Genomic DNA, 25,492 nt, shown 5'->3' with positions numbered 1-25,492 from the left:
AAACACACTTTTATAAACATGTGCATTTATATATAGATAGGGTACTGAAACATCATACAGTTTTGACAAGTGTTTTCCTTGTGCACCTCATGTATTATTAAAAATATGACTGTTCCATTTATTTTTTCTGGGTGATCCCAGATGACACATTCCAAAGGCATCAGCAGGTTACTGTTATTTGTAAATATTTCATCTTGTTCTCAATATAAGATGAGCTGATAATTAAATTGAGTAGTGGTTCCATAAAATAAAGTGGACTTTCAAAGTAATTAACCTATATTTGTATTACTGACACATAAACGTGGGTGCTAGTTAGCCTGTGACCAATTTATGTATCCATTCCTACTTTTAATTAAAAAATAAACAACACTGCAACTTCTGGTTTTAGCTATGGCAGAGTAGCTGGTACCAGACTAGCTCTTCTTTTACAATCAGCCATTAAACTGGAGAGAACATATGAAGCATGTTAATGTTTTCATTGTCATGGAGCATTGGCCATCAGAAAGCACAAGACTTGCTGATCCCAGAGAGAAGAGAAACTTTTGAGGAAAACCCTGGCTGTCTACCTGGCAAAAATTCTGACTCTAAAGCAGTGAAGCAAAATTCAAGCAGAGAAAGTCCCATTAAGCTGAGACAAAGTAGCTAGAATCTGCAGAGTGAGAAAGAGCAGGGAGCTGTGCAGAGAGGAGCCCAGAAATCAGGACAGGGACCACGCCCCAGCCATGAGTCCTTAGCTGAGGGTAATGCTGTACATGGCCACAGGGAGAACAACGGAGGTTTGCTAAGTGACGACTATGGACCTGAGAGAAGAACAGTGATAACTAGTGTTGGAACAGAGGCAGCATTCAAGTCAGGAGAGTCATGTTAATACCTCATTTTCAATTTGACAGCAAACTGAGATGCCAAAAGTCTGCATATTAGGAATAAAGACCATGCTCTAGAGAGGCTTATTTTAAGCCTAAAACAAAGCTCTGACAGTAATGGTAGAAGAGTTAGAGACCTGAAGTTGAGTTCTGGTAAGTTAGAGTGGCTTGGAAACTCTTAGTTTTTCACAGAAACGCTAAAACAAAATGTAAATTTAGGGACTTCCCTGGTGGCGCAGTGGTTAAGAATCTGCCTGCCAATACAGGGGACGCAGGTTCGAGCCCTGGTTCGGGAGGATCCCACATGCCGCGGAGCAACTAAGCCTGTGCACCACAACTACTGAGCCTGCACTCTAGAGCCCACGAGCCACAACAGCTGAAGCCTGTGAACCACAACTACCAAGCCTGTGCTCTAGCGTCTATGAGCCACAACTACTGAAGCCCACACACCCTAGAGCCCGCCTGCCCCAACTACTGAAGCCCACATGCCTAGAGCCCATGCTCCACAACAAGAGAAGCCACTGCAATGAGAAGCCTGAGCACCTCAACGACGAGCAGCCCCCGCTCAAAGCAACTGGAGAAAGCCTGCACACAACGACGAAGACCCAAGGCAGCAAAAAAAGAAAAAAAAAGAAAGAAAAAATGTAAATTTAAGCCTACGCAAGTTTAATAAAATTAGCCAGTAATTGAACTGTGTACTAGGAAAAAAATATGAACATCTTTCCAAGGAAGATAACAGAATCCAGAGTCTCCTACAGTTCTACAGTATCCATTATATAATCTATAATTATTAGACATGCAAAGAAACAGGAGAATATAAACCTTAGACAGGGAAAATAGTGAATAAAAATAACTGTAAGATGATTCAGATATTAAATTTAGCAGGAAAAACCATTAAAACATCCATTATAAACATGTTCATAATTTTTTAAAAAGCACTTTCAAATGATTCAAGGATAGTATGGTTTTAATGAATGAATAGTCAGGTCATCTCAGCAGAGATATAGACACTATAAAATTGTAACCAAATGGAAGTTTCAGAACTGAAGAATCCAAGAATTAAAAGAAATTAACGAATTTGAAATACAGAAAAGAAAAAGCTGGGAGAAAATGAAGAGAGACTCAGAGAGCCCCATGGGGCTATATCACATAGTTTTACATACATACAATGGGAATCTTAGGTAAGAAAAGAGGGTCATAAAATGGAAGAAAATATGTATTAAAAAAGTGATGATTGGAAATCCCCCAAACTTGATGGAATATATTGACTCATAGATTGAATACTCTCAGTGAACCCCAAAAGAATAAATACAAGGGAAGCTACATTTAAAAATATCATAATGAAACTGCTGAACACAGTTAAACAAAGTTAAAGCAAAAATCTTGAAAGTAGACAGAAGGAAAAAAAACCCATATTACAAAAAGGGGAACAGTGATCTGAGAAATGATGGACATTATCATCTGAAACAATGGAGACCCGAAGTCAATGTAATGACATATGTAAAATGCTAAAAAATGTCAATTCAGAAATCTGTATCCAGCAAAAAATCCTTCATGAATTGAGGTTGATATAAAGACATTTTCAGATGAAGCAAAGGTAAAAGAATTTTTCTTCAGCGACCAGCACTATAAAAAACTTAGAGAATGTTCATGAGGCTGGCTGGGTCATCTTTAGGGAGGAAAAGTTTTCCAAAGCATGCAGACAGGGAGACCACGTCCTCAACATTTTACACGCTGGAAAGCTCATTTAAAAACATACACAAAGGCAATTCCAAAGGGCTGAGGATGGCAGCCTTTAATCCCTAGAGGGAGAGAAGAGGACAGGCAGCAAGGCTGTGACTGCTCATGGTACATGATGCATGTGTACTTTTTAAAAAAAGATTTGGGGTCAACCTCTTGGTAAGAGCTGTGGCTCTGTTAAGGTACTCCAATCTCTAGCAGCTTCTGGGCCAGGGTATTTGTCACAAGATGCTGGGGATAGGCCTTAGCACATGGGCTCATTGAAGTGAGAGGTCAAGCCAATGGATTGACAGTCGTAAAGGTAAAGATATACCTGTTTATGTACTATCTTTCTTTGTTTATAATTTAAGAAACATTTGTTGAGGAGGCATTCCATTTCAGGCACTGTGCTGGACATAATAGGAGAAAGATGAGCAAAACACATCATCTGCAAGGAATGTTTGATCTAGAGCAGTAGTTCTCAATTGGGGATGTTTTGCTCCCCAAAGGACATTTGGCAATGTCTGGAGACATTTTAAATTGTCTCCAACTAGGGGAGGGCTGGGGGGGTAAAGGGTGCCTTTGGCATCTAGTAGGTAGAGGCCAGAGATGTTGCTAAACATCCTACAAAACACTGGACAGCCCCCAAACAAAGAGCTAACCAATCTAAAATGTCGCTCATGCTGAAGTTGAGAAACCCTGATATAAAACAAGTCTTGCAAAAGATGATAAAGGTAGCTCAGGTGAGAAGTGTTGGGTACACACAGATAAGAGAACTGTCTAGTCTCAAGGTTTTATAATGGAATACTGGTGTGAGGCTCAGAGAAATTTCTTTGAAAACTTGATCACAGAAACATAGCTGAGGATAAAGAATCCTACCCGGAAAGCAGATCAGACACAGCTGCTGCTTGTAAATTACATACCTGTGGTGTGGCCAATGGTAAAGTTCTACTTGAAGTTCATGCATTGACTGAATTAAAACTGGGAGCATAGAACAACTTAGAGCCTCCAGAGAATTCCTTCTTTTACCCCCATTTGTCAGGCTTTATATAAACTCTTAGATTTCAGCAGTGTAAGCTTACATATCCTCTGAAGTACAAATCTATAATATTTTTTTCCACCTTTTGTTTTTAACCCTAAGAAGCATTTCTAATAAAATTGGTCCCTGCCGTATAGACCGTGATCTCAGTCTCTCAAAAGAAGACCATGAATTACACAATAAGGTAAGACGAAGGCTATAGAAGTTGGTTTTGACCATGAAAACGACGGTCCTGATTATTAACTATGATTTCTTAAAATATATTTCCAGGTAGAAAGTAATTTGGTCATCAAAGCAGGTTTTGAAGTGCAGGACATAGTAAAGCAGCTGACGTTTGTGAAATCAGTAATGCTAATAATTTTTTATTACATCCGAATCAGACTTCTTTAAGCAGTTGAAGACTTTAGTTAAATTAACCAGTCTACAAGACTCTTTCCATCTTGGGAAGGGTGATTAGAAAATGTGCTGATTGTACTGTATTTATTTGGCATGATCATGGCTGCCATGAAATCGATCCAGAAACTATCCTGATGAATTTATATAAATTACATAGCCTGGGTTTCCAAACGTTGGTTAAATTAATTTTACTGGTGTTACTGGATCCCGTTTTTTGATATTTAACCATTTCCAAAATCTTTATCTATATAGACCAAATGACTTCGAGTTTTAAGTATTCAGAAAATTTAGCCTGGCTAGAAAATCAAAGTAAAAGGATTTCTCTCCAACCCTGCCTTTTCTCATACAAATTATCTGAATTATTATCTTTATACTCCAGTATGCTGACTAAATTAATACAGGTCTATAGAGCCAACTTTCATGCCATTCTCTAAAGACTGATTTTAAAGTAAACCTTGTTTCTACCTCTAAATAGTGGACAACCATCTAATCAAATAAATGGTTTTCTTTTTTTTAAAGTACACTTTTTTTTTTTAGGAAGATGTTGGGGCTAGGAGTTTATTAATTAATTTTATTTATTTTTGCTGTGTTGGGTCTTCGTTTCTGTTCGAGGGCTTTCTCTAGTTGTGGCAAGCGGGGGCCACTCTTCATCGCGGGGCGCGGGCCTCTCACTATCGCGGCCTCTCGTTGCGGAGCACAGGCTCCAGATGCACAGGCTCAGTAGTTGTGGCTCACGGGCCTAGTTGCTCTGCGGCATGTGGGATCCTCCCAGACCAGGGCTCGAACCCGTGTCCCCTGCATTAGCAGGCAGAGTCTCAACCACTGCGCCACCCCAAATAAATGGGTTTTTAATGTCTAGATGACTACTTAACAGCATTTACAATTATAGTTGTTTTTGTATTGCAGAAGAAGAAAGTTTAGAAATCAAAAGTTTAGTGAAATTTGTAACAGTGAAAGATAACATTCACTGAGTGCTAGGAAGTTACTAGAGGCCAGAAAATGTTCTCAGGTCCTTCACATCAAATGACTGTCTTATTCTCGCAACAAACTAATGGGATAGATACTGCTATTGACATATTTTCTATATTTAGCAGGTGAGAAAAATAAGGCATGAGAGATGGAGCAACTTAGCCAAAAAAAAAAAACATTGTTGACAAGTGTATAGCTGGGCTTTGAACCAGTCTGTTTCTAGAATCCATATTTGTATCCATCATGAAATAATACTTCAAAAAGTTGTTTATTTCTTTGTCCTTTCAGCCAGGTGTATGTTTTCTACTTCTTGGGTCTTATAACCTTAATTTAAAGAATACGCTATGGAAACCAAGGACAATTTGCTACAAAGGAAAAAAACTTACATCCTTTTACATCTTATGTATTAGGCACTTTTATGTATTTTTTTTGGAGGCTAAAGGAAGGATACATCTATGAGATTTCTAGGCTATTGTGGACCTAATATTAGCATTTTAAATATTTTTGTAAAATTTTCATGTCATCTGTTGATCATAAATTTTGAGATTAGAAGAAAGACTGAATTAAGTAAGATGAGAAAGAATGCAATCACTCAGAAAACCTAAAATTCTTCCCTATGTTTTCTGAGTTCACCGTTCAATTCAGGAGTTCTCTTTTTCATTTTATTTTTAATGTTATACTCCCCAAATTGCTAGTCGATTGTTTGGAGGAGTAAGCTCTTCCCTGGGGGTCAGGCACTTTGAGAAGGTGTCTTAACTCTGAACTGCTTTAGGAAGCAGCTTTGTGCCTGCTGGTAATACGTCTTTGTAACATCAGCGCTGTGGGAAGACAGAGCCAGAAATACACCCAAGGTGCAAGTGACCTTGGGTACAAGGGAGGTTATACCATCTACTAAATCTAAATCTGAGACCCTCTATGCCAATTTAAGTGTGTTCTTTTTCTCCCCTCATCTTCTCATAGTAATAGGAATTAATTTGGATCTTCAACTGCTATTAAAGACTCTAACCCAGGCAATTGATAGGGTGGCTGTGGGAAAACTGAGGTTAATATCGAACTCCACACGTGAGGCATTCATTTTTCAAATAACACGGAGCCAGAAAACAATCAAAATGTGTGGTCCAAAGTGGTCAGAGATGTTAGTTGTCATCCAGAGGGCGGAAACAGAAACCCAAGGGGTTAGTTACCTGAGAGGTCTCTCTGGGTAAATCCTGAGCTACCAAGCCAGGAAGGAGCACCTTGCTTCTCCCTGGATACTGCTGATAGAAAGCCTGTCCTGAAAAATTCTCTGGAACACACATCAGAAATGAATTAAAGAAAGAGGAAATAGTGTTCTTGCTGGATGGTCTCAGGATTTAGGCTGGATTTGATTTGGAGCTATGGGTTTTTATTTTTTAGATGATAATAACACCATTGATGGAACTGAACATGATGTCATATTTATTTGCTTTGTTACTTCAGATGCACCTGGTGTTTGTTGTTGTTATCGATGACTTGCAGTTCTGTGATCCTATTAACACAAGCCTCTTAGCACCGTTCGTCCACCCCAAACTGTCCTCCCCTGCCTTCTTAAAAAATGGTGCTGTTCACTTCTGATCTTCCCAGGGCAGTTCAAAAGCATTCATAATCCTCAGGATTCAGCTCTTTATTCGCTATTTCCTCTTTCTAAGGCTCTCTCTTTTGATGAAACAATCCCCTTGCTCTTCATCTGGCCAGATGGGCAGACGAACAGTGCTCCCCAGAGCTCTGCACAAAGACCCTGTAAAGAGTTTGGGGAAAAAATGCTGCTGCTAAGTGGAGCCTAATTGTGCCAGAGCCGCAGTGCTTTTCCACTGCACTGGTGCCACTGACCTGTGAACTGCAAGCTCTCTTTCTCTGCACAAAGACTTACCTTCTCATCGGTCCCGTCATCATCACCCTTCTTCATTAAGCAAATGGTCCATGGAAGGAATTATTGCTAAGGGGTAACAACCTCTAAACGACAAGGTAGGAACCCTGGTCTTTGCTTTCTATCATATAACACAATTAAATGGGTCTTTCATTTCATGAGCTGGGCAACTTTTTTTTTTTTAAAGCAATTTATTTTTGGCTGCATTGGGTCTTCGTTGCTGCATGCGGGCTTTCTCTATTTGCAGCGAGCAGGAGCAACTTTGAGACTTAATATCTTGTCTTATACCTTAATATTATCTTAATATCTTAATATTAATAAATTAATATCTTAAGTCTTCCTATAGTATTTTCTACTAGGCAGCTTCTTAGAAATGCTGTAATAAATGCACAATAAAGGACGTTAAATGTTCCCTTGATCACCCACGCTATATATTGCACTGTACCAGATGCTACTTATATCCTTAATGTCCTAACACATGTTAAGTTCTATCCTTTCCATCCCCAGAAAGAATTTTATAGCTATTATATCACTTTGTCTTCATAAAAAATCCTGCGATCTGTGCAAGACAAATATTATCTCCATTTTTCAGATTAAAAAACTCAAATTCATGGACTTTAAATAATTTAAGTTTCCAAAGCAGCGAGAAGACGCGAATGAGAGTCTTCTGACCGTCACTTGTTGGCCCTGTTGACTGCAACACAATACACTTTAGTTTCTGAAAATTCTATAAAACACTTCTTGGCTCTCATTTTGTGTTGTGTTTGAAAGAGTGCATGTGTATTGCTTCCTCATTGATGCTGTATTTGAATGGCCATCCTCACAGACCAAATTTTTAGCTCATGAACTTGAAAATCGTATTCTGAATTCTAGCAATTTATATTTACATATTTGCTAGTGGTTTCTGCGATTGGTCAGACTCTGAGTAGCCATACAGATGATATGTGAAATGCGCCATTCCAGAACAAATTTGCACCATCAATTTCTCCTTTAAAGTATAGATATTCATCTTTCTAAAGACAATGCTGTTGGAAGACTTTATTATTATTATTTTTTTAATAACGATGTTCTTTGGCTTCGGGGACTTAAAGTTGTCATGGACCAGAGGATCTATTTTCTGTCTTTAAATGTTGATGATATCCTATTTAATGTATTAGTTGTTGGGCATAGATTCAAGATAAGAATTTGTGCTTGGTCGATCAGATTGTTGAGTGTATTCATGTGAACATTCATTCAGGCTCACACACTCCGGTACTCACTCACCTGGGAATTTTGCTGTACATATTTATATCTTTTTGGGTTTAAAACTCTTATTTTCTTTGGGTTTTTGTTCCTCTTTGGGTTCATTTCTTTGGAGATGAACAAGTGTCTGTGACTTTATGTCTTCCAAAACACCCATTTGAAGGAATTTTTAGCACATTAAGTTAAACATTCTTTAAAGGAAATCCAAAGGTTCAGAAAACTTTTATTTTTAGAGTTAACAGGTGTTTTTCTTTGTGACTTAGCAACTTGAGGTAGTCCATTGTCATTGTAATATAAGTACTTAATGAAGTGACTTCTAATAACTAATTCTTGAGTATTTACTATGTGCTTATTACCGTGTTAGGAGCTGTGAAAGATACATGGAAATATATACTACATACCATTTTTACCATGAATTTAGTTGAACAATCAAGATAGACATTAACCGATTAACCAAATAGAAAGCAGTTTAATATACTATATCATAGAACACGTATTTTTTAACAAATCAGGGGGTTTGGTGGGTAAACCAAATCCTTGGTATAATTCTTGATAGCCGTTTCAACTTTCTATTTAGTAAGACTGAATAAAGTATCTAAACATCTCATAAATAAAAATGCCATCTAATTTAAAGGTTAAATACCTACAAAAGCATGTTTTTAGCAATCAGGTAAGGTGTGCAAATCAAATACGTTTGTTTAGTTGGGACAATTCAGAGCTCTCATATATTTTAAAGAATTTTGACACACTTTAACTTACTCAGGAATGGAGTAATTAAAAATACCAACAGTAAATAATCTGATTAAAAGTACCTTTATTGGCACAGGAGCTATAGAGTCTGAGAAAGATAAAAAAGACCACAACCAAAGGTACCTTCAGTTGATGGCTCTCATAAATGAATTTTGTTCTTAAGGTGATCAAATCAATCAATTTTATAATAAAAGAAATGAGCCTTGTGGAGATTTGATGACGCATCTATTTCACCTGAGTTTCACTCCAGGGTTTTCCTGGTTACTACCACCTGTGCATCCCAAAAGCATCCTGCAATTGCAAAATATTTCAGCTACAGACTTGTGCTAAAACTTGTATGAATTGATATCAAGGAATTTCAAGTAACGAGCCTCTTATAAATTATGATCAAAAACACTTGAGAAGGGTCTAAAGAAAAGGAAAGAACATTAGCACAACTATCTTATAAGTGCCAGTCATGTCTAACTTCTTCTGTAGCTAGTGGTTTACAAATGCCTTTTTGTCAGCAGTATTTTGTAATTAAATTGTATGGGAGACTTCAGTATATAAACAGATAAAAGTTTAACTGTTTTGGTGGAAGAGGGAAGAGTCTGTCTAGGTTAGATGCTCCCTCTCTCCCCACTCCTCTCCAAAGCCGGGCTCTTCAGAATCCTTGGTTGAATTATAGGGTTTAGTTTCTCCAATGAGGCAATCTGTTTTCTGGAACGATCATCCTGGGTCACATGATTTTCTCAAGTTCTCATAAATCAGCTCCACAGACATTGTATGGTCCTGAGTTTAAATTGATGTTATTGAGACTGTGGAACTCAGGAGTTTTTGGAACCAATGCTAACATGAAGCGGCCTGCTAAAACAAAGTAGAGGTAGGGTGGGAAGGAATCCTGGTGGCCTTTGATTCCTTTGCTCCCCTAGTCCAGAAATCCAGCTGACTCCTTGCCTTCGCAGTAGCCTGGCTGGTCAAACTTTTCTCCAAATTCCTTTCTGCTAAAAGCTAGTTCAAGCTGCATCTTCTTTACTTGCAATAGTCTGGATTTAATACGAAAATCATAACCATGGTTATGATGTTGTTTTCATTCTAACAACATTTATAGAATCTGTTCCATGTGAGATAATACGAAAATGAACATGTCACAGTCTGCCAATATAGACATGAAAATTTAGTAAGAGAATCTGGAATATAAAGCCATAATTTCAATGCAAAATCATGGCTAACTATGTTTCTGTATGACCAATGATTCCATAAGTCATTCTGGGAAAATTGTCACTGAAGCCAGGTAAACTTTCTATCTGCTCCCTGCTAAAATACTTTTTCTCCCCATTTATTTAATTTCATTTCATTCTGTGAAGGAAAAATCAACTGCTTGGAAAACTGGAGAAATTGAAGATTATTCTCAGGATACATCTTATTTGGAGGAACTGGAGAAACACAGATTTTCAGTTTGGTGAGTAACTATATCCTGTCTTTCTATTTAAAAATTTAAATCCATTAAATTCAACAAGTCTTCACTCATTCTATTCTTTTATTAGTCATTTATTCAACAAATATTGATCGCATGCTTATTACAAGCTATGTGATATGTGCCCTGATTTGGGAAAGCTCATAGTCCAATGAAATATATGTATGCTTAAACATCAGAGTAATATGATAACACTTTAAAAGAGAAAAAAAAAAGAATGCACACATAAACACCTGGAGAACACGATGGCTTGAATTCGCTTGAGAATGGTGAAGGATTCTTCAGAAAAAGTTTGAGCCAGATCTTGGGGAGAAGACTACAGTGGAGAAATACTGACAATTTGATGTGGGCAGTGTCCAGAGATGGAGTTGGGAGGATGGCTGGGGCTGATACACATTCCAAACCTTAGTTCACTTAAGATCTAAGCAGATCATAGTTACTGCTCTCTCTTCCTGGCGATGTGTATACAGGTATATCTGTCTATGCAAGCATACGTATAACAAACATGAAAAAATACATAGAAAAGTGAGCAGTGGAGCTTCTCAGAGGTAACGATTACAGGATTTTTCAGTGGTGGGATTCATCAAGGATGAGGGAGGGAACCACAGTAAGTGGCTGTGTGACACGTGGAGTAACCTAGGAAACAGGAAGAAATGGAGTAGCCTGTCAAAGTCGTCTCCTCCAAACCACGGCCTCTCTGCTCTTCAAGATCCATGCTCTGAATGGTTTTCCCCCTGGGAATTTATCTGCCTTATGATTTGGTTCCTGAAGATTTTTCTCTTACTCTTCCATCCTGGAACTATCATCAGGAGGAATGGTAGCAGCTCAAATTTCCTTTATCCAGAGTCACATTTTTATAAGTCCTACTGGTTTTCACTTAAATGCAAAAGTCTCAATAATTTCACCAGTGCTTTCCTGAAGCAGCTGAAGTACGGTCTTCAGGTTAACCAATGAGTTGTTCTCTTGATCAAGAGATGCAGGCTTGTGCTTAAGAAACAGGGAGATGTGCATTTCTCTAATGATTAATGATGTTGAGCATTCTTTCATGTGTTTGTTGGCAGTCTGTATCTCTTCTTTGGAGAAATGTCTATTTAGGTCTTCTGCCCATTTTTGGATTGGGTTGTTTGTTTTTTTTGTTATTGAGCTGCATGAGCTGCTTATAAATTTTGGAGATTAATCCTTTGTCAGTTGCTTCATTTGAAAATATTTTCTCCCATTCTGAGGGTTGTCTTTTGGTCTTGTTTATGGTTTCCTTTGCTGTGCAAAAGCTTTGAAGTTTCATTAGGTCCCATTTGTTTATTTTTGGTTTTATTTCCATTACTCTAGGAGGTGGATTGAAAAAGATCTTGCTGTGATTTATGTCATAGAGTGTTCTGCCTATGTTTTCCTCTAAGAGTTTGATAGTTTCTGGCCTTACATTTAGGTCTTTAATCCATTTTGAGCTTATTTTGTGTATGGTGTTAGGGAGTGATCTAATCTCACACTTTTACATGTACCTGTCCAGTTTTCCCAGCACCACTTATTGAAGAGGCTGTCCTTTCTCCACTGTACATTCCTGCCTCCTTTATCAAAGATAAGGTGACCATATGTGTGTGGGTTTATCTCTGGGCTTTCTATCCTGTTCCATTGTGGATAAAGAAGATGTGGCACATATATACAATGGACTATTACTCGGCCATAAAGGGAAACGAAGTTGAGCTATTTGCAATGAGGTGGATAGACCTAGAGTCTGTCATACAGAGTGAAGTAAGTCAGAAAGAGAAAGACAAATACCGTATGCTAACACATATATATGGAATTTAAGAAAAAAAAATGTCATGAAGAACCAGGGGTAAGACAGGAATAAAGACAGAGACCTACTAGAGAATGGACTTGAGAATATGGGGAGGGGGAAGGGTAAGCTGTGACAAAGCATGAGAGAGGCATGGACATATATACACTACCAAGCGTGGGGTGGATGGCTGGTGGGAAGCAGCCGCATAGCACAGGGAGATCAGCTCGGTGCTTTGTGACCGCCTGGAGGGGTGGGATAGGGAGGGTGGGAGGGAGGGAGATGCAGGAGGGAAGAGATATGGGAACGCATGTATAGGTATAACTGATTCACTTTGTTATAAAGCAGAAACTAACACACCACGTAAAGCAATTATATTCCAATAAAGATGTAAAAAAAAAAAGAAACAGGGAGATGCAAGAGGGAAGAGAAATGGGAATATACGTATATGTATAGCTGATTCACTTTGTTATACGGCAGAAACTAACACACACCATTGTAAAGCAATTATACTCCAATAAAGATGTTAAAAAAAAAAAAAAAAAGAAACGTCAGGCAAGAAGGGAAGTCAAAAAGCCCAGGAAACAAGAAATATGCATGCCTCTTCTAGGAAAAAAAAAGTAGATAAGAAATGCAACTTCCAAATAATAAAAAGACAAGCTCCCCGTCCTTAAGAAACTCTTGTTCGTGATGGTCTCTATGGGGAGGGTGACAAGTACATTAATTCAGTAAAATAGCTGCCAGAGCAGAGGTACCAAGTGCTCAGTATGGTGTGCAGACAGGAGAGCTGGAGCTTCTGTTGAACCACGTGCAAAATTCTCAGTCCCTGTCTGAAGCTCTCAGGCTCCCAGCTCCCGCATTTGTCCCTGTTGCCTCTCCACGCTTTCTCTGATGACTCAGCTCTCTGTTGGGATGACTTTTCAGAGTCCAGTGTATGCAACTTCACAATGTCACTCTTACTTTACACATAAAGTATAAAAGCTTCAGAGCTTCCAAGGATCTCAGAGCTTCAGTTTCCAATAGATCTTTTTTTTTTTTTTTTTTTTTTTTTTGCGGTACGCCGGCCTCTCACTGTTGTGGCCTCTCCCGTTGCGGAGCACAGGCTCCGGACGCGCAGGCTCAGCGGCCATGGCTCACGGGCCCAGCCGCTCTGCGGCATGTGGGATCTTCCCGGACTGGGGCATGAACCCGTGTCCCCTGCATCGGCAGGTGGACTCTCAACCACTACGCCACCAGGGAAGCCCCTCCAATAGATCTTTTAAGAAGCAACTCTCAGGCGTTGCTCCTTTAGTAGGTAAACTCATTGTCTAAGCCGTGATGAGGGACTGGCAAGTATAACCACCAAGACAAATTCTGCCCTCTATCTGTTTTTGTAAATAAAGTTTAATTGGAACTCAGACACACCCCTATGGTTACATATTATCTTCGTTTTTCTCTATAATGGCAGAATTGAATAGTTGGGGCAAGGACAGTACAGTCCACAAAGTTTAGAATATTTACTTCCTAGCTCTTTACCAAAAAAGTTTGTTCACTCTTCCTCTATCCTGACCTCAGTGTTTCTCTGTTGTTCTCTTGTGATTAGGCAGGACACAGCACGGGAAGCTCGTCTCTGTTCCGTGTCTGAGACTTTAGCTGAGGCAGCTCCAATACCTGGCGTCTGGCTTGGATTCCTTAATTGAGGCTGTACGTCTGAAACCTCACTTCCTGCTCTCAGCTGAGCTTCTCATTTTTCCACTTCTCTCCCTTGATGCTTGGGCTTCCTCTCAGCTTATTGCCTGGGTTCCAAGTAGCATCTTTCCAGGCAGAGGAGGTGGGAACTGCAGATCTCTTAAGGTCAAGCCTTCAAAGTTACACAGTGACTCCCACTGTATTCTGTTGGTCAAAACACATCACAGGGGCTTTCCTGGTGGCGCAGTGGTTGAGAGTCCGCCTGCCGATGCAGGGGACACGTGCCCCGGTCCGGGAAGATCCCACATGCCGCAGAGCGGCTGGGCCCGTGAGCCATGGCCACTGAGCCTGCGTGTCCGGAGCCTGTGCTCCGCAACAGGAGAGGCCACGGTGGTAAGAGGCCCGCGTACCGCAAAAAACAAAACAAAACAAAACAAAAAAAACAATACATCACAGGGCCAGACGGGCAGAATAGACTACATCTCCTGATGCAAAATTGGGAAAGTGACATTGCAAAAGAACAAGCTAGGATGGGAGATATTGCATGGCCATGTTTGGAAACAGCCTATCACATTCTGCTTCATTCATTTCTGTGTGCACAAGCAAATAAAAAGCAACGAGAGTGTAGGTTTTGTACCCACAAAACCAAGACCTGGGCATGAATTCCCTTTTTGCTGCTGCCATGTAACATTGAATCAGTTAAACTCTCTGAGGCTGTTTTCTCCTGTATCAAATTGGAATAATAATAGCTATATGGTGGGACTTTATGTTTATTGTGAAAACTGAGAGATAATATATATAAGACAGCCTGTATAGTCACTGGAACATTTTGTTTTTTAATAAAGGCAACTAATATTAACATTAATAATAATAAATTTTGAAGAAAATGTCTTTTCCAAAGGTTCAAATGGAGGGCATTTGTCACCTGAGGATGACACATCTGCTTTCCTTTCTGTTCTTCAAACACACCATGGTCTTTAACACATCAGAACCTTTGTACTCGATGCCTCCTCCATCTGGAATGTTCTCTCAGTTCTTAGTAGGATGGAAGGCAGTACATACTGCAGGTCTCAGCTTAGATTTTCCCTCCTAGAGAAGCCTTTCCTGACAATCCTATATAAAGTAGTACCTGCCCCTCTCTGGTTATTTACTTTCTCATCACCTTGTTTGTCTCCTTTAAAGTACTTACCACAATATAAGTTAATCTTTTATATTTATATTTATTCCCCTTATTTGCATGTTTCTGCTTCCTCTCACTAAAAAGAAGCTGTAGGCAGGCAGAAACCCTTCTTGTCTGGTCACTCCTGGGTCTCCGGCCCTAGTTCTAAAATACCTAGTTTATAATAGTCAACCAGTAAATATTTATTGGGTGAATGAATAAAAGGATAAGTGAGTGGTCGCTCAGCTTGTCTCTCTCCCAACCTCCTTGGTTGTCCTACCTGTTTGTTTATTCCCAGTCTCTCCCTTCTCTTGAAATTGCTATCATTAAAAAAAAAAGTAACATGGGATAATTAACCACTCTAAACGTTTCTTTTTAAACCAGGGTTGAGGATATGGGGGCTGCTGAGACCTCTATAAACCTGTGTTTCAAATGGTCTGAGATACAATCTGAACAATTTCCTTGATGTTTTATTAGATCTGGTAAATCATTTATTGGGGCAGCCTTTACCTAAATCCTCTCCAAATCCCCATAAAATTCATTTAACACAGAATACTCTCCTACCCAGCTTCAAAGATATATATGATATTGTGTGGGAAGTTTCTGCTGCTCTAGTGCAGTAAGTTTAAGTATTTTCTTTCTCTGTCTTATATGGTCTACCCTTTCCTCTTCCCCCAACCCCCCTACCATGCCTCGTTTAAACATGCTGATGTTGGTAAACTTGGTAGATGGTTAAGGTTTCAGTAAATCACAGCTTCCATTCTTTTTTTTAATGTATAAGACCTTTAGCTAGTCAGATGCAAGTTTACATTGTTTGTAGCTGCCAATCATTTTTTTAAAAGCTTCCAAAACATAATTTTAAGACTGTTAGATTTTCTCAACCAGAAAGATCACCAAGTTGCCTCTGAGTGTGTAGAAGAGAGCCCCATTCGAGCACATGTCACCCCAGTGGGCCTGCTGCCCGTAGTGTCAGGTGATCACAGATGAAAGTCTTCTGGGCTGTTTCTGGTGGAGTTTGCATCACAGCCATCTTTTCTGGGCCTCAAAGCCTGCCCTTGCAGGATGTTTATGTTTTCTCTTTGGGATATATGCTGTTGTGAGAGGATGACTCTTCTCTTCATATTTTATTTTATATATATATTTTTTAAGATTTTTCTTTTGATGTGGACCATTTTTAAAGTCTTTACTGAATTTGTTACAATATTGCTTGTTTTGTTTTTGGTTTTTTTTGGCCCCAAGGCATGTGGGATCTTAGCTCCCTGACCAGAGATCGAACCTGCACCCCCTGCACTGGAAGGTGAAGTCTTAACCACTGGGCCACCAGGGAAGTCCCCTTCTCATATTTTAGATAACATGAGATATCCAAGGTATCCCGTGATACTTTTGTACTAACTGGTTTATTTCCATCATTACCCCTTTGCTGGTCGGCTCTATCTGTTACACCCTGCATATCTTCATGCCACTCAGCATGTGGTAATTAGGTGTTCAGTAAGTCCCCTCCCAGCCTAGACAGCAAGTTTAATAAGTTTCACAGGGATTGAGATCTGTCTATCGTGTTCTTCATGGCCTACTCACAACGATTGATAAATTACAAGCACTTAATAAATATTTATTGAATTAATACATAAAAAATAAGGGTAAATTAAGAATTTTGGCATTTCCAGAAGTTGTTCTGGAGAAAAGACCAATGGGACAAAATGTAGATTTTTCTGGGCCAGTTTGTCTGTGGTGGCTACTGTTTCCACCTGTTCAGCATGTTTCTTCCCCAGGTTGCTTCACTCACCCTCTTTTATGATTGCAGACCCTCCCCCCTCACACACATACACATACCTACATACCCCAAGGGCGTATGAGCTGTGATGTGTATTATGTTCCTAGGACAACTATGATTGATTAAGGGATGGGCACATGACCTGAACCAGGCCACGAAAGCACTTTCGCAGGATTTTATATTTTGTTACTTGGAAATAGAAATTCTATCTTCTCTCTAAGGTTATAAGCTGGAATGATTTAACTTTGATACTCTCTGTGGCCACGGCCACCAATTTACCATCCCTACTCCCTCTACCACCTCTTATTAATATTTAGCATTTATAACCTATTTGAAACCAGTAGATGTAAGAGTCTCACTGATGCTTTGTAGGTGACGCATATTCTGTTCTAGTCAAACTAATAAAAGTGTGTCCTAGAGGCTACCTCAAGTTCACATTAATGATGGATAAAATTATATGCATACCTAAGAACATGTATTTCAGGTCAAAAAATATATTGTCCACCAGGAAGCTTTTATTTTATTTTATTTTCCTATGAGAGGAAAGACTTCAGGGAGAAAGTTTACAATGTCCACTCAGTTAATTGCATAAATAAGCACTCATTTGCTTGTGTAGGCAGAGCCATAGCACCTCACTGCCTGTGGAGTGAATTGGGTTCCCTGCTTCCTAATGCATTCCCTTCATCCCTGCACAGTGATTTCTCCCATGGAGTCAGCCAGATTATGTGTGAAGTTCCTCTGGAAGTAGTGCCAATGACTGCTTCTAGGCAGTGGATATCACGCTGGTAGTTTAAAGAAGTCAACATAGTTTTCAGAGGTACCTAACTCGTAATTGGGGAGAGGGTTCCACAATAAGACAATCTCAGAATCTTCCCATTAACACTCAAATACGACTGGGTGGGTAAGCGGCCAGAGAATCACACACTTTTAGAGCAGGAAGGGATCTTGGGGAAGATTTGGTTCAGCCCCGTTGGTTTATACCAGTATAAACCTGAGACCAGTAGCAGTTAAGTGACTGGCCTTAGGTCAGTCAGCTAATAAGGAATGGAAATGGGATTAGAACCCACTTCCTTTCGATCTCAATTCAGTCCCAATTATAAAAGAAATAAATTCTTCCTAGAACTCTGCTAGTCGTTTAATAGTTTCCTGTTTCTATCAGTTGCAAGCTGCTTTGATATTTATTAATACATTGAGGAGAAAGTGCTGATTCTTAGGAAAATGCGTATAATGGATTAATGTAAATTTCCTCCTGCCAAGGGGGTGAGTAGAGGGCTCATGCCAAGATGTTTGCTAACTGCGCATGTTGCTGGCCACACAGAATGACATCTTTTTTGTGTTCTAGGCCAGGCATTTATGTGGCTGACCTACATTTGTTGCTTAGGGAAGGTATGAGTTAACTAACAGGCAAGTTATTCTTTAACAAAAGTGATACACTTTCCTTTTTATAACTCACATGTGATTTGACATTGAAATAAAATGCAGATGCTACTTTGGCGTATTCCCTATTGTGCTTTTCCAAAACACCTTCACATATGGTCTGCCTCATTCCTGAGAAATGACTTGTTGTTTATGTCATAGAAACAGAACAGATTGATTTTACAGTGAGTAAGGAGGATGATGAATTGTACGTTGGAGAGAAATCCTTGTCTCGGCAATCTAAACACTTGAAAATAAATGTTGCCTTTTGGAAACGGCTCTCATGACCCACCCATGATCCCTTCAGTGTATGCTCCCTTCCTAAGGGTTAAATAGACATACACATGCGATCTCAGCAAATAAAAGAGTAGTTACAACACCTCAAAATATAATTTTTCTTTTCACCATTTAAATATATCCTGAGACCTAACAGTTGAAAGAAATGGTGGAGTTGTCCCAAAGAACCAACCCCAAATATCTACTGCAATATTGTATCCGCACCATGACCAGAATAAAATGTTTCTCATCTTGGTAGGAGAGTAGTATTATTTCTTTATTTATCAAGTGATTTTTTTTTAATATCTTTACTGGAGTATAATTGCTTTCCATTGTTGTGTTAGTTTCTGCTGTATAACAAAGTGAATCAGCTATACATATACATATATCCCCATAACTCCTCCCTCTTGCGTCTCCCTCCCACCCTCCCTATCCCACCCCTCTAGGTGGTCACAGAGCACCGAGCTGTTCTCCTTGTGCTATGTGGCTGCTTCCCACTAGCTATCTGTTTTACATTTGGTAGTGTATATATGTCAATGCCACTCTCTCACTTCGTCCCAGCTTCCCCTTCCCCCTCCCCGTGTCCTCAAGTCCATTCTCTACGTCTACATCTTTATTCCTGTCCTGCCCCTAGGTTCTTCAGAACCATTGTTTTTCTTTTTTAGATTCCATATATATGTGTTAGCACACGGTGTTTTAAACATAAAACTCTTAAGCTAAGACGCTTTCTTAGGCGCCTCCAACGTTTACCACTTCAGAATTATTCTGCACAACACAGAAAAAATAATCTTGTGTGCTCACTCTTCTGACAATAGGCTAACAACATGCACTTCTGCAGAATTTTACAGTTTTAAATCTCTTTATTTCATTCCCATACCTTTTCTTTTTCCATTTGGTATTTACAATACCCTGGTGATAGATATTCCTAACCCCATTTTACACATCATCTAACCAAAGTCCAGAGAGATTAGGTGACTTATTTTCCAACACTCAACTAGTTCATCTGTGTTCTTTTCCAGTTCTCTTTCCACCATAGCATATCACCTACCTGGCTGGCCTCAGAGTCATAAGGAGACTTTATTGTGTGCATTTAGTGGCTTTTAAAAAATAATGTTTTGAAGTATTACTGGCATATTCCACAGAGTTGGGTGGATGTGAGTGAAGAAAAGATGGCATGGATGAGGGATGCTAACCAAGTCAGCTCTAGAATGGCACATCAGAGCAAATCCCTATGGAGGAATATTCCTGACAGTAATTTATCAAAGATCCACATGCAATTAGGTTGTTATTGACTGATGTCTCTATCTTATTACGTATGGCTAAAGCATGACGATCTAATCCTACTAAGAAGGAATACATCTTAGTGGCTAAGTATATAGGCTCTGGGGCTGTAATACCTAAACCCAAACAAATTAGCTTTACGAATTACTAGTTGAGTAAACTTAGACAAGTTTCTCAAACTCTTTGTACCTCAGTTTCTGTAAAAAAAAAAAAAAAAAGTCTTTAAAATCTTTAAAATGGAGCTAGTCGTACTTGCCTTATTTTAGTGAATTCATATCTGTATGTTAAAAATAAATGGAACAGTGTAAATGCTCATAGCACATAGTAAATGCTCAATAAATGTTAGCTATTATTACTGAAGGAGGCTTCCCTCCTCTCTACTACCCTCCACAATGATCTGCTTTCCAGCCTATGTTTTTTGTTTGTTTGTTTGTTTTTGCGGTACACGGGCCTCTCACTGTTGTGGCCTCTCCCGTTGCAGAGCACAGGCTCCGGACGCACAGGCTCAGCGGCCATGGCTCACGGGCCCAGCCGCTCCGCGGCATGTGGGATCTTCCCGGACCGGGGCGCAAACCCATGTCCCCTGCATCGGCAGGTGGACTCTCAACCACTGCGCCACCAGGGAAGCCCCAGCCTATGTTTTAACTATGAAAATAATGACCTGTTTATTTTTGAGAAACAAAGTATTTTCTAGTAAATAAAAGACCTGCATACAGTGCTATATGTCAATTATATGTCAATAAAACTGAGAGAAAAAAGTATAAAAGAAAAAAATAAATAAAAGAAGCCTTTCCCCTAAACAAACAAACAAATAAATAAAAGACTGCAGGGGGAAAATCAGATGTTAATGGTAGAAAAGAGATACCAGAGGAATAAATATAATGTGTTACTTTTCTATCGCTGCATAAAAAATTACACACACTTAGCAGCTTAAAACGATACACACTTTTTAATCTCATGATTTCCGTGAGTCAGGGAGTCTGGGCACAGCTTAGCTGGCCCTCTGCCCGGGATCTTACAAAGCTACAATCAAGGCGTAGGCAGGGCTGCGTTTTTATCTGGAGGCTTAACAGGGGAAGAATTCCCTTCAGCTCATTCAGGTTCTTAGTTACATTCATTTCCTGCGGCTATATGATGGAGACCCTGCCTGTTGCCTGGAGGTCACCCACAGTTCCATGCAATGCGGCTCCTTTGCCATGACTATTACTTCACAAAGCCCACCTGGGGAGTCTGTCACCTCTGGGAGGTCCCCTGAAGCTTTTCCCTGATTAAGTCAGGACCTCCTAGGATAAACAGGATTTGATTAACTCCAAATCCATTATTTGAGATCTAATTATTTCTACAAAACCCCTTCACTTTTGTCATGTCCTGTTGGCTAGAAGCAAGTCATTGGTCCCATGATAAGTTCTATGTCGTATCACCTTTTTCCTCATCCATGTCTGTGTAAGTAAAATAAGAGTGCAAATTTTCTTACCACTGGCATCACAGGGGAATTGAAGTCTTTGACCCTCGTGACTTCTCCTACTTATAAAAGCAGAGTTATGTGTTGTGCTGGGCACTCCAGCAGCCATCCTTCTTCTCTGTATTTCTAATCAGTGATGCTGCCTCCAGTGATGGAAAATGGTAGACACTTTCCCAGTCTGTCATGCACTCTGGGTGATCATGGACCCAGTTCTGGCCAATGAGATATAAGAAGACGGCAGCTTGGGCTTTCTTCCTCTTAAAAGGGAAACAAGCAAGAAGGAAATGCTTCTTTGTCACTCTCTTCTCCCTTCCCATTTGGGCCTTTGTTGTATGGATGTGACTCTGGAAGCATCTACATGAAGAAGAAAACTGGAGAGAGACCAAGCCAGCACCCTGTTATGTCGAACTATTGCTTACGACCTCCTTCTACCTGTCTCAAGGTTTATTTTACACGAGATAATTAAATGCACTTATTGTTCAGTACTCTTGGATGAACATTCTGATGCTCATAGCTTATTCAGTATTTATCAAGTTTACATGGTGTCCTAGATTCTGGACACATAGTATTGGAATCCTTTCATACTGTCTGGGATCCACCAAAGCATAGCTTGTGACTAGTTGCTTTTTAGTTTAGTACAGTTTGGAAAATGGGCGCAGTATGGTGCAGGATGTTCTTCCCCATGGGTACCACACGATTCAGTTGGAGTGGTGGAGAATGAGGGGAGTAGAATGAATTTAGCCAACTGTCTGGAAACCTAATATGACATCAGTGATGAGTTAAATATCCAAGAGTTTCAGATTATGAGTCAGTCCAGATTCAAGCTGTATGATTTAAATGATGCAAGGGCAAAACTGGGCAGGAAGCAATGTAGGGATTTATCTGATGCAAAAACACAAATGACCAGTGAAATAGATAATGTTCTGTTGTAATAGTGTGCAAACAGCATCAAGAAAACAATCGAGTGGGTGTATTTTGAGCTTCAGACATTGTAAATTCTTTCACTCTCATATACTTTATGCCTTCTTTAATAAGTTGGAGAGTCTTGGGCCAGCTTCATCGGTGACGGTGAGTGGTCATTCATTTCACAATCCACTAATTTTCATGATTATTCAGTATTTTATGTTACCTAAACTGCTTTGAATTTTCTCTTACTCAAATTGTAATATGGCAGTAGCTTATATAATTTGAGAATCATTAATTCAATTGGCATTCTCAACACATGGGTGTTGTACTCACCTCTCCAAAGACAAACAAGAATTTAATGTTCTTAAATGTGCTGATGGTATATAATTTTTTTAAAAAATATGCATCAGTGACCTGTTAACCTATTACGTCTTGTTGAAAAGATTCAAAGTAGAAAATTCCTAGGAAGGAAAATGATTGACGTCAATTATGGTCTAATCCTACCTTAAAGAGACAAATGTATATTTATCTTAAGTTTGTTTCTAGCTTAAGAACTGAATTCTTACATAACATGGAACAAATAACGATAACCAGGCCGTTGAATATTTTAAGGCCTTTAGTTTTTAAGTATTCTCTTTGTATGACATTTTCCAGGGATTTTGCAGGAATATACTACAAGGACTTCTAATGCTAAGCTCCATCTCTCCACCCCTCGTTTCTACTATATTCCTCTCTACCTAAAAGTTGATGCTTCTTAACAGCTTCTTGCTGAGTTGTCATAAAATCTAAGCTAACAGTTTCAGGGAAGGACCACTTACTATATTTCAAGGCTGCCCAACTCATTTTGGACATTTTGAAAGTTCAAAAGTTTTTACTAATATTGAGTTAAAATCCACATCCCTGTTTTTTAAATTCATTCAGTTTAATTCATTAAAATCCCAAGTCAAAAGCCAATCTATTTATTCCTCTATTTACCTCCTATCAATCAATCAATCTATCTATCTTTGCATTTATCTCAGGATTTAAAGATTTGTTAAATATCACCTAGATCAATTAGTTATCAGATTATCTCAATTTCAATATCCCTCACCATTTTCTTATCCAATCACCTCTCTACAGTAATGAGAAACTTACCACTAAGTAAACAAAGCTCTACATAAATGCTTTGGAAGAACTCAAGGATGGGTACACATGTAGCTTCCATCTCTTAGGAGCCCAAAGAACAAGAAAAGTATACTATTTTCATTTAAGGACTAAAAGAAAATAATGGTTTAGTTTATTTATGGATGTGGTAGATATTACCTTGCTCCTAGATATCTAGTTCTCTCCTTCCAGACACACAGAAGACTGCATTCTTTAGTCCCTTTGCAGGTGAGCAAATTCATTTGAACTCATATGGTCAACCAGTTAGGAACAAAATTGATGCGTGTCTGCTTGTGCAAAGCATTTAATTGCTAGGGTGAGACCTGCTCTCTTCCTTCCCTTGCATGGTGGTTATGGAGGAGGCCTTGTGTGGAGATGGCAAGATGAACAGATCAAAGCAGCTTGGGTCACAGAATTCTCATATGGAAGAAAGAACATCTGCCCTGCAGCAAACTTCATGAATAAGGAATAAACTTTTGTTGTATTAAGTCGTTGAGATGTGGGAGTTGCTACCATAGCATGAGTTAGTCTACATTAATTAATCCAATGGTCAACTCTAAAGGTCTGCATTCCCTAGAAATGTACAATTTTCTTGAGAAACTGTTTGGAAATGGCTTGTGACGGGACTGAAGTACGGGAGTGAGTCTCTTAACTAGCGATGAGTGAGCCCAAGCTGCTATATCTTTACCTAGTCCATGATCTTATTTAAACCTCAAAACATCAGGGTGAAGTTGTTAATATAATACCCACATTACAAATATGGAAGTGGTATAGTTTGCTGTAGAAGCATTTTTAAGTTGGAAAAAAAAATCCCAAAGGCCTCAGAACGTATTATTCAAGAGTTTTCAAGTGTACGTTGCTGTAAGAGGGAAATAATGGATATATATGATAATCACGTTCTTACATTAATCAACTGTTAGCGTCTCTACTTTTCCATCTAACATATATATTCAAAGGCCACCTCCCTCTTGTATGTTTTGGAAAAAAGGCAGTCATCTCACTTCTGTTCCTGAGTTGCCATCTATGGAGGTACTTTTCTGAGACAATCTTGTTTTCTATGGGAGTTTCCCAGCTCCTCTTGGGTTCCGTTCACTCTGCTGCCCATCACCACCTGGCCCTTTGGGATCACTATCTTCCTAGGTTGAACTACTTCTTTGCTGGCCTCCATGGATGAGTGAAGTGGGTCAGGCCACACCCCTCTTCTCTTCACTGGCCTTTCATCAATTTCCCATAATACAATCATAGAGGCTTATAATTGATTCACTGAAAGGTTGGGGTATTTGAAGAGAATACAATACAGGAGAATCAATTAAAATCTTAATGCTAAATATAAGTGCTCTCAAAGTTCAAGGGAAAAGAACCTACTTTTAAATTAAGCCATTTCCAGGATATTCCTACATGCATATTCCTCACTTCCTTTGACCTTAGTCATAAGATCTGCCCTTCCTCCTTCTTTCTGAGAAAGTTTTCATCATCAACATTTATAGTATCCATTTCCACTCTCCTTTATGAAAACCCTGCTCTTCATGTAAGGGTTTTACCCTCTGATCAGTCTCCTGTGTCCACTGGGCTAATTTATAGGCCCCATAGAGCTCAGCAGGAAGTTTCCCAAAAATGGTACTGGGAGAGTCCAGGGGAACCTTTGACCCTTCCAAGTGCCTTCCTCTCCTCAGACTCTGTCAGCTTGAGGTGCAGCTTTGTTTCTTTTTGTTCCTGATAGTTAGCCAGTAATTGTCTTATAACACACATGCAGAACACATTACATGCACACATCACATTCATTGCAAAGACCAAAATTCTCTGAACAACTCCGTCTATGTCCATATTAAGGAAAAAAATCATTTTCCTAACTACAGTATCACCTTCACTTATTCCCTGCCCTCAGGGGTGCTAGTAGTTAGCAGTACTGAGCCTGACAATAGCAGGTCCCAGAGACTCTTCATCTTCTCCTTTTCAATTTAAGTCCAGGATCTCCCAAATCGATCAGAGGGCCAGCCACACACTGATGTCCGCTTTGTAGCTGTATCAAAACCCAGATGTGACATTACTGCTTTTGTTTACCTGATACTCAGGAACATTCTTAGGTAGGACCTCTTTCTCACTTCCCTGGACAGACTATGGGCTGGAAATCGGGACAGGAGAACTGGGTCTTCCAAGCCCATTACAAATCTAGCACTAATTTAAAAACAATTATTAGCGTACTTCTTTCACGTAGACAGAAACTGATACGTGTGCTTCTTTGTACTTTTCCATTATTTGATGACAGTCTATAAAATTCTATAAATACATCAGTGCACATGAATTTGGTGGTGGCATTAAC

General features: G+C 39.3%; 1 protein-coding gene across 1 annotated transcript in view; it reads left to right on the top strand.

Moving 5' to 3' along the window:
- The window catches only part of LOC132432967 (uncharacterized), a gene marked incomplete at its 5' end in the record, with an annotated part of 201,659 nt that overhangs the window by 114,164 nt on the left and 62,003 nt on the right, over positions 1-25,492 (top strand). Inside the window, one exon of the mRNA XM_069541055.1 lies at positions 10,199-10,304. Coding sequence (XP_069397156.1) covers positions 10,199-10,304 — 106 coding nt within the window. The remainder of the gene's footprint in view (positions 1-10,198; positions 10,305-25,492) is intronic.

Source organism: Delphinus delphis, chromosome 10, assembly GCF_949987515.2.
Source record: "Delphinus delphis chromosome 10, mDelDel1.2, whole genome shotgun sequence".
Taxonomy (NCBI): domain Eukaryota; kingdom Metazoa; phylum Chordata; class Mammalia; order Artiodactyla; family Delphinidae; genus Delphinus; species Delphinus delphis.
The sequence above is the reverse complement of the archived record's forward strand: the minus strand, read 5'-3'. Positions and strand labels throughout refer to the sequence as shown.